Raw genomic sequence first — 9,953 nt, 5'->3', positions numbered from 1 at the left:
GGGTGCCGCCTCGCTCGGGCGGCGGAGCCCACGGCCCTGTCTGTGCCCCCGCAGGACCTGGAGTGGGACATGGAGTCCCAGGAGCTGGCCCTGGAGCAGCCCCTGCCCGCCCCCGAGCAGGGCCCCGCCGGGGAGGCCGAGCTGCCGGCCGCCGAGATCTCCCTGACGCTGGTCACCGAGATCCAGGCCGTGGACAGGAAGGTGGACGCCCAGGCCGCCCAGCTGATGAACCTGGAGGGGAGGATGAGGATGGCGGAAACCAAGCTGATCGGCTGCGAGAAGACGGCGGTGGAGTTCGGGAACCAGCTGGAGAGCAAGTGGACCGCGCTGGGCACCCTCATCCAGGAGTACGGGCAGCTGCAGAAGAGGCTGGAGAACATGGAGAACCTGCTGAAGAACAGGAACTTCTGGATCCTGCGGCTGCCCCCGGGGGCGAAGGGGGAAGTCCCCAAGGTAACGGTCCTCTGCTCCGTCTTTGAAACGGGGTTGTTCCGCACGTACTCTGCGCTCGCAGCCCCATTTCAGGGCAGCTGCGGTGCCGACCGGGACACAGCTTCCCTGCAGCGGTGTCTTTCCTTTAGTGCCTGGCGAGAAGCACCAGCACAGGTCCCTTTGTGTTAATTGCGCATCACTCGTTATATACGCGGGATCCTCGCCAGAACGCGTCGGCTGCTCTGTGCGGGGTCACAGATTCCTTAGCGTGGCTGGAGCTGTGTTCGAGTCCTGCGGAAGCGCGTGGCTCAGCCCTGTGTGCCTGCCTGGGTTTGGTAACCTGTGCCCAGTTCCTCTTCAGGGGCAATTGCGGCAGAACCGCGTCAAAAACGAAGTGGGAAGAGAGTCTGTGTCGGGCGCTGTGCGTGAGACGTCGCCCGCAGTGCGGGGAGGCTGAGCAGGGGGCAAGGTGCAGGCAGGTGACGAGGGAGAACCCCCTCGCCTCCCTTGCAGGCAGGGCTGAAGCTGCCTGAGCCAGGCACAGGGGCCGAGCGAGGCGTGTGGGAAGGAGCGGGCGTTGCTGCGTGGAACTGCCCTGTGTGGTGCTTGAGGGGTTTGAGTGAGAAAATTTCCCCGGCTGTTTTCTTTAACTAGAAGCAAAACGTCTTGAGCGTACGATGCTTCTAATTGCAGGTCCCTGTGGCGTTCAACGATGCGTCGTTTAACTTCTCTGAGGAGGAGTGGAAGAGCTTGAACGAGTGGCAGAAGGAGCTTTACAGGCATATCATGAAAGGCAACTACGAGGCCGTCATCTCGATGGGTAAAGACGGGCTGAGCCTTCTGATGTGCCAGGTTTTCCCGGGGCCTGGCGGATGGAAGCACCGCTGTGCCTGGCAGGATCGGGGAGGGTGGATGGTGTGCTGGTCTGGGAACGCGTTAGGCCGGCTTTCGACAGCAGCCCTGGCAATTAGTTCCGTCCTCACCAGTTCAGTTTAGCGGTGGATGGACGTCACGAGCATCGCTGCAGTGACTGCCTTTCCCTGACGGTCTCTGTGGCCGGTAGGAGCCGAGCGAGCACCCGGGTCGTGAGGAGGAGGGGAAGCGAGAGGACACTCGAGCCAAGTAAAGATGGGGAAGAGGGGAGTTTCTTTGTCACGCAAAGGTCCACAGATCCACCGCGCTGGGTGCATCAGCCCGCTCGCCACTTAGGGCAGCAGAGGGGTGCTCTGCCTCTGAGGCTCCTTCCAGCCCTTTTTGTGGGCGATCAGTCCTTCTGCTGCAGAGCCTTTCGTAGGGGAGGAGAGCTGCCTGCCTTGGTGTTCTGTCTGACCCCAGCCTCATCCCGGGGAACGTTTCTTGCACAAGCTGTTGCTGTATCTGCTCCTGTATTGCCAGGGGTAGAGCTGGGGAGAAGCAGCAGGCGAAGGCGAGCTCTGCCTTCTGCTTTCCCCTCCAGCAGCTCAGGGCAGTGCGTTCACAACTAAACAAACGTGCTCTGCTCGCTCCTTCCAGTCCCAGCTGCGGGGATTCCCTCTGGGGAATCTGGGAATCCCCCTGCTCCCCCCTGGGGGACATGTTGCCCTCATGAGCACCTACGTGTGTTCTGAGAAATGACCTTGCCTTGGCTGGACGTCCGTGTACGGTGGGCGGGAGTGCAGACGCAGTCCCTGGTAGACAGGCATCTCCTCCCTGTGCTGAGGCCACTGGTGTGCAGGCTCACCTCCCGTCCAACTCTGGGTGATCCAGGCCTTTTGTCCTTTTTTTTCCCCCCTTTCTTCCTTTATTTTTTTGGACAGAGGTCTTCTGCAGCCCCTGTGCGCAAGGGAAAAAGGTGAAGGATAAATACCGCCCCCCATTCTCCTGTTTAAAAACCAATCCTGCGTCCTACTCTAGAGGCGCAGGAACGTAACAGTCCCGCTGAAGGGGATCTGTGGATCTGAGCCTGGAGCTTAGAAAAATGTATCTGTGCTTCATCTGAAGGTTTCCTTTGAGTAATGAGGTTTAGGGGTTTGGCCCTCGTATAAGGCAAACGGATCCACCAGAGCAGCAGTGGAAATTAATACCCAGAGACTCACACTTGTTTGGAAATGAAGTTTTCCGCTCTCCATCCTAGGAGAGGTTGTGATTGTCCCCTTTCCCCCGCCAAAATCCGCAAGCAGCCTGTGACTCGGACGAGTAGGATGGAGCGGTCCTGGCTGGAGGGATCCGCATGGGGAGGGCACTTCCCCTGCTGCCGCTGGCTGACAGCTCTGGTGCTGTCCCCGAGCTGAAGTCCCCATTGTAATGGATCCGCGGACCTTAGCAGAGAGGAGAAGAAAGGAAGCCTGGAGGTAAGCACAGATGCATTTTCTTATTCTCCTCCTCACGCTGCAGGCTGGGAGGTGCTCCTCACCTGAGCAGAGTGTGCTCCTGCAATCCGCTCATGTTCCCAGGGCCCAGACAAGGTGAGCGGTGCAGATGTGTGAGAGCATCTTCTTAAGCCTCTCTTTCCATTACCCGTCATCCCCAGCAGCGAAGGAAGGTTGGTGGGCGAAGGTTTGAGAGTCTCTCTCCCGCGAGGACAAAGGAAACATTCTGATCCTCTTTTTACCTGCAGATGCTGCCATTTCAAAGCCTGACCTCCTGTCACGGATTGAGCAAGGAGAGGATCCCAACGCGGAGGATCAGGATGACTCTGAGGGAGGAGAAACCCCTACAGACCCCAGCACCGGTGAGCCATAAGGTTCCTAGGACTCAGTGGGGAGGTGGAAAGCAGACACGTGGCTGCCACTGCCCGCCTACGCTCTTCCACTTGTCTCTGCTGTTGAGTTTTGCCAGCTCTGCCCTTGGGTACAGGGGTGACTTTGCTTTCCTAGTCGGCTCTTACCCGGTGCGGCCATCTCTTCTGAAATCCTCTGTAAAGCAGCTGGGAGGCGTGAGCGTAAACTCCTGTCGTTCTTTCTCCTGTGCACAGAGTTTTCCTTTCCTGGTCCCGATGACAGCTCGTGGAGTAAATACGAAGAGACTCTGGCTGAAAGCCACGAGGGCTCTGAAGAAGAGGAAAGCATGGACGTCCCTAGTACATGTGAGTTAGAAGCGCAGAGCTTCGCCGAGCGCTGCACAGAGGGGGAGAGAGAGGCGGGCTCAGGCTCTTGGCACTTGCTGGGGATTGCCCGGGGTGAGATCCTGCCTTCGCTGTGGTCTCTGCCGGGCTTGCCTCAAGGGTCAGCGTGGGAGCTGGACGGCAGCCGAGGCAGATGGATAGCACGCGTGCAGAAGAAGCTGCGGTACATGAGCAGCAGGCTGTAAAAGCAGCTGTGGGCTGGCTAGGGGGTGCAGATCACCTGTACGGTGTCGCATCACTCGGCAAGGTAGCGTGTTTGGTCAGCCTCGAAGTGGAGATGAGCAGGAGCATGCGTAGTGCAGGCAAGCTTCGATGGCGTTAGCAACAAAGCTCTTAAAAGGTCTTTTCCACAAACATGTAAAGTGATATTTTTCACAGCTTTCTCTGTCAGCCAAAGGTGAGCCTTCTTGTGGCGCAGCAAAAGGTGTGTCCTTGTCACCACCCCATCGCTCCAGGTCCCTGCTCTGAAGCATGGGGACACATGAGCCGCTTCAGGAAGCATCCCTTGCTAGGATGTGCTTTTGGCTTCCCGGCCTCATTTCTCAGAAGCAGCTCAGCTGTTCCGGGTGATGCTTTTCCAGAATTTCAGCCTGATGCAAACAAAGCGGCCCGTTTTCAAGCCGCACGTTTAGATGTCTGGCAAAGTGACGAGCAGATGAAGAGCCCTGTGGTAGGGAGTGCCGAGCAGTCTTCTCTGGGCACGCAAATGTTCGGCACAGCTTTACCTTCTCGTGCTCTGCAGAAACCTGTGGTTTTTTCAGCCCCTCTTCTCCACATCCCCAGATCCTCTGGGCTCTTTTCATCCTCCGTTTGCCAGGGTCCTTGGTGGTTGCTTTGAGTTACCACTTACACCATGGGAGATCCTTCGGCCCCAGGCACTGTACAAGCCCAGAAGGAAGAGGTTTTATTCCCTTTCCCTCAATTTTTTTTTGCCTTTATCCTAAACCACATGTTCTCAAAGACCTGTTCTGCTTCACCTCCTGCTGAGGAACACGCTTTTTCCCTTTGTCTAGTTATATATAGAGATCTCGTCACTGTACTGTCTGAACTTTCCCAAGAAGTCTTTATCAATGATCTGGATGAGGGGATCGAGTGCACCCTCAGTAAGTTTGCAGGCGACACCAAGTTGGGTGGGAGCAGTGATCTGCTCGAGGGTAGGAAGGCTCTGCAGAGGGACCTGGACAGGCTGGATCGATGGGCCCAGGCCAACTGTATGAGATTCAACAAGGCCAAGTGCCGGGTCCTGCACTTCAGCCACAACAACCCCATGCAGCGCTACAGGCTTGGGGAAGAGTGGCTGGAAAGCTGCCTGTCGGAAAAGGACCCGGGGGTGCTGGTCGACAACCAGCTAAACATGAGCTGGCAGTGTGCCCAGGTGGCCAAGAAGGCCAATGGCATCCTGGCCTGTATCAGCAATAGTGTGGCCAGCAGGAGCAGGGAAGTGATCGTGCCCCTGTACTCGGCCCTGGTGAGGCCGCACCTCGAATACTGTGTTCAGTTTTGGGCCCCTCACGACAAGAAGGACGTCGAGGTGCTGGAGCGTGTCCAGAGAAGGGCAACGAGGCTGGTGAGGGGTCTGGAGAACAAGTCTGCTGAGGAGCGGCTGAGGAAACTGGGGTTGTTCAGTCTGGAGAGGAGGAGGTTCAGGGGAGACCTCATCGCTCTCTACAACTCCCTGAAAGGAGGTTGTAGCGAGGTGGGGGTCGGTCTCTTCTCCCAAGGAACAAGCGACAGGACGAGAGGAAACGGCCTCAAGTTGCGCCAGGGGAGGTTTAGATTGGATGTAAGGAAAAATTTCTTCATTGAAAGGGTTGTCAAGCATTGGAACAAGCTGCCCAGGGGAGTGGTGGAGACACCATCCCTGGAGGTCTTTAAAAGATGTGTAGATGAGACGCTGAGGGACATGGTTTAGTGGTGGACTTGGCAGTGCTGGGTTAACGGTTGGACTCGATGATCTTAAAGGTCTTTTCCAACCTAAACAATTCTGTGATTCTGTGATTCTAAGTCAAAATACTTTGGCTTTGTTTGTATTCCAGTACTGCAAGTACAGGACTTGCAACCCCGTAGTGCCAGGTACTGTCCTGAGTGTGCAAAGCAGAGATCACCTCTGCCCCGAGAGAACTGCGGTCTAAATAACGAGGCAGTTCTTATCTCAAAGAAATGACATGAATGTCTCTGCTCTGCCAGATGAACAGCAGTGTGATGAGGAAGGTCCCGAAAGCCTTGAGCTTCCTAGCTCATTGGCAGGAAAGTGGGAAGAGGTTTTCTCAAGCCCAGAGGAAGAGATAAAGCCAAGTAGCAAGAGCCGGAGCGGATCGACCCCGCAGCAGAGAACCGCGACGGGCAACGGGCTGAGGCGCTCCGCTCGCCGTGGGAGAGACTTGGCCAAGAAGGACGCTCCTGAGGACGCGGCTGCAGTAGAGGGGCCGTACATCTGCTGCGAGTGTGGGGAGAGCTTCCTGGACAAGCAGCTCTTTGCCACCCATCAGAAAGCGCACGCCAGCGAGGAAGCCTGCACTTCCCTGGAGCAAGGAGAAAGCTTCAGGCAGAAATCCAAAACAACGCCTACGAAAGCCCAAGGGCCCTCCCGCTCCAAACCGTCCAAGCGCCCCGATGGGGAGAAGAGCTCTGGTTTCAAGTACGGCTTTGTCAGGCACCAGGTGAACAACATGGTGGAGAGACCGTACACCTGCTCCCAGTGCAAGGAGAGCTTCAGCCTGGAAGTGAGCCTTATCTTGCACCAGAAGCTCCATACGGGGAAGGGTGACGGGCCGCTGACGTGCACCTACTGCGGGAAGGACTTCCGAGACCTCTCCAAAGCCATCCGCCATCAGCGCATCCACACCGGGGAGAGGCCGTACCAGTGCACCGAGTGCGGGAAGAGCTTCATCCGGCGGGACCACCTGCTCAAGCACTGGCGGGTCCACACCGGGGAGACCCCCTACCAGTGTCCCGTCTGCGGGAAGCACTTCCGCTACAAAGAGTCTCTGAATTGTCACCAGAAAATCCACTCCCGCAACCCCCGGCCCATGGAGGATTCGCAGCACAACCTGGAGTCGGCAACTCAAACCGGCCATTTCTGCGTGAAAAAAGAAACTAAGCAGTAGCGCTGCGGTGGGAGGCCGGGGCAGAAGGGCTCGCGGTTACGATAACGGTCTAGCAGGTGGACGTGCAGCATGATGGGAGGTGAACTTGTATCGCAGCTAATCCATGTGGTCATGCTACAAAGCCCGCTTTGTTGAAGCATCAAAGGAATTCCTCTTAAAAACTCTGATCGGACGGCCTAGGCACCTCTTTGACCCCGCGGGGTTACATGGGACTTCCATAGTGGCGTAGGCCTTGTACTAGTTGTCCCCTACGCAGGTTTGGATTTTGCCTGTAGAGAATAATCCCGAGCGATTCTCTGGGGTCCGTATTTAGCAGGTGTTTCCCCACCTATCTTTGTGCATATTCAGGAGTGACAAGCTTTCGCTTTCTTTTTTCCACTCGTTTCACCGCAAGGCTGGAAGCGCGAGGGAGGGAGGGAGGGAAGGAAGGTGCCGCTCCCAGGCAACTGGCCACCCGCTCCCATTGTGTTGCCGCACCTCGAACGGCAGCCCCGTGCTGCGAGGCCAGGGCTGGGATGAAGGGAAGAGAGGCGAGGCAGAGACGTGGTTAGGGGCACGACGCAGGATTTGTCGAAGGCAAAAAAGCAGAGAGGAGAGAGCAGCAAAGAGCAAGGTGAGAAAAAGTGGGTGCAGGAGGAAAGGACCCGCAGAAGGGGCTGAGGACATTGGAGCAGGAGGAGTCGGGAAGGGCAGCGTGTGGAGGCGCGGTCGGGTAATTCACCCGAGGAGGACACGTCTCTGTTCTTTCGAAGGATGTTACTGGCACCAGTCGGGCTGTAGTTTCCCTCTGGCCCAAGGGAACGGAGCCGCTGGTCCGTCACACAAACTCCTGTCAATGAAGGTGATTTTATTATTATTTTTTAACTGGGTTTGGTCTCATACTCAGGTAAGTCAATCGAGTGAAAGCAACTTCTCCTAACCCCTGTAAAGAGCTGTTTGGTTTTTAGTTAATCTAGAAGTAGTATATTATTATTATTATTATTATTATTAATTATTATTATTATTATTATACTACAAGGAAATGTGTGGCACTATATTTCACAGTTGATCTAAAACACTTAAATGTATGAGATAACTGACCGGAGTTTTTCAGACGTCTGTGTAAATATTGGTTGGGTTCTCGGAGCTAATTGGTGTTGTTCTGAGGTGGCTGTAAGTGGTGTCTCTTCCGCTGTGTATTGTCAGCTGCTGGTTCGTGATCGTGTTTTGTAATAATTTTTGTAAAGTCTGTCAATACAGTGTTTCCATTCTGAAGCCCGTGTCGGGTGAGTGATCGCAGCCCCAGTCCCCTCGCTGGCCTCTGTGTTTCGTCCTTGCTCGCCCCTCTCCTGCGGTGATGCCTGCAGCACCCTTGCCCGGCACCCGGCTGTTATTTATTAGCGTTTTCCAGGTAACTTGCGGGACTGGTGAACCACACAAGCCGAGCGGGCTCTGCTCAAGTCTGTTACTGTCCACGCTGAGCATCCGGGGAGCCAGATCCAGCAAACAAAGCTGCTCGGCGCGGCTCTGGGTGTTGGTGTTCGGCATTCGGGGTTCATGTTTTTAAGCTTTTTCTCTGCTGCTGCTACGTCTGGAAGCAGACTTCGGTTTTATGCGAGAATAACATCACAGCTCCAGGAGCTGGCCTGCGACACGCACAAATAGGGCTGCAGCAGTGGCCGAGGAGTCGCTGGCCGCAGCCAGGCTCTGCTGTGGGGTAGAGCTGGGACAGTCCCGTGCCAGGAGAAGCGGCAGTGTGTGCGGCTGCAGCACTGCCCTGCACCTCAGAGCTGGGATGTCGTGGACTGGCTCTCCAGCACTGACTGTGGCCCACTGCGGTGGGCGAGAAGGTGTCTCTTCCGCTGTGTATTGTCAGCTGCTGGTTCGTGATCGTGTTTTGTAATAATTTTTGTAAAGTCTGTCAATACAGTGTTTCCATTCTGAAGCCCGTGTCGGGTGAGTGATCGCAGCCCCAGTCCCCTCGCTGGCCTCTGTGTTTCGTCCTTGCTCGCCCCTCTCCTGCGGTGATGCCTGCAGCACCCTTGCCCGGCACCCGGCTGTTATTTATTAGCGTTTTCCAGGTAACTTGCGGACTGGTGAACCACACAAGCCGAGCGGGCTCTGCTCAAGTCTGTTACTGTCCACGCTGAGCATCCGGGGAGCCAGATCCAGCAAACAAAGCTGCTCGGCACGGCTCTGGGTGTTGGTGTTCGGCATTCGGGGTTCATGTTTTTAAGCTTTTTCTCTGCTGCTGCTACGTCTGGAAGCAGACTTCGGTTTTATGCGAATCACAGCTCACAGCTCCAGGAGCTGGCCTGCGACACGCACAAATAGGCAGTGGCCGAGCCGAGCGGGCTCTGCTCAAGTCTGTTACTGTCCACGCTGAGCATCCGGGGAGCCAGATCCAGCAAACAAAGCTGCTCGGCGCGGCTCTGGGTGTTGGTGTTCGGCATTCGGGGTTCATGTTTTTAAGCTTTTTCTCTGCTGCTGCTACGTCTGGAAGCAGACTTCGGTTTTATGCGAGAATAACATCACAGCTCCAGGAGCTGGCCTGCGACACGCACAAATAGGGCTGCAGCAGTGGCCGAGGAGTCGCTGGCCGCAGCCAGGCTCTGCTGTGGGGTAGAGCTGGGACAGTCCCGTGCCAGGAGAAGCGGCAGTGTGTGCGGCTGCAGCACTGCCCTGCACCTCAGAGCTGGGATGTCGTGGACTGGCTCTCCAGCACTGACTGTGGCCCACTGCGGTGGGCGAGAAGAGCCCCAGCGTGCTCTGCTGAGGGTCCAGCTGCCGATGCTGCGGGTTCGTCTCACCAGATGGGGAGGCCTGGCCCCGTGGGGCCCCTATGGCATCCTGGTGGAGCTGGAGGGACCTTGGTATGCGGGGCCGGGCTCACTCGTGCCCGCTGCCGGTCGGAGCTGCCAAGCCGGGCTGCGCTGGATTTGCATCGTCGCTTCCTCACTCGCACGTACCCAAGCTCTTTGTACTGGGGCTGCCAATAAACTGTTCCTGCCAGGCCTGGCCCCGCAGGGCAGCGCGCCGTTTTGTCTCGCTGCGCCAGGGCCTCATGCGTCCCGGGGAAGACAGTGCCGGCTGGCGGGGCTGAGCCGCGTGGCCCTGGGGACGTGGGGCTGGCGGGGGGCAGCGGGTGCCCTGTGGTGTCCCGGGAGGGTCCTGCCCTTCCCCAGCAGCACATCTCCCAGTGCTGTGCCCGGTTGGGCTGCGCTGCTTCTGCCTTCACCTCCTCATCTCACCATGGGGGCATGGCGGGGGGGGTCCTCTCTCTCCTGGGGTGTTTGTGGAGGGGAGACTGGCGCAGCCCCGGAGCCCCCTGC

General features: G+C 57.0%; 1 protein-coding gene across 1 annotated transcript in view; it reads left to right on the top strand.

Annotated features, from left to right (window-relative positions):
• Positions 1-9,621, top strand: part of LOC103903518 (zinc finger protein 282-like) — a 31,495-nt gene extending 21,874 nt beyond the window's left edge. Inside the window, exons 8-10 of the mRNA XM_019473435.1 lie at positions 5,957-6,045; positions 6,214-8,471; positions 9,377-9,621. Of these exons, the coding sequence (XP_019328980.1) occupies positions 5,957-6,045; positions 6,214-6,642 (518 nt within the window). The 3' untranslated portion in view covers positions 6,643-8,471; positions 9,377-9,621. The remainder of the gene's footprint in view (positions 1-5,956; positions 6,046-6,213; positions 8,472-9,376) is intronic.
• The last annotated feature ends 332 nt before the right edge of the window (positions 9,622-9,953 follow it).

Source organism: Aptenodytes forsteri, unplaced genomic scaffold (genome assembly GCF_000699145.1).
Source record: "Aptenodytes forsteri isolate BGI_AS27 unplaced genomic scaffold, ASM69914v1 Scaffold428, whole genome shotgun sequence".
Classification (NCBI taxonomy): domain Eukaryota; kingdom Metazoa; phylum Chordata; class Aves; order Sphenisciformes; family Spheniscidae; genus Aptenodytes; species Aptenodytes forsteri.
This window is presented reverse-complemented; position numbering and strand designations above follow the sequence as displayed.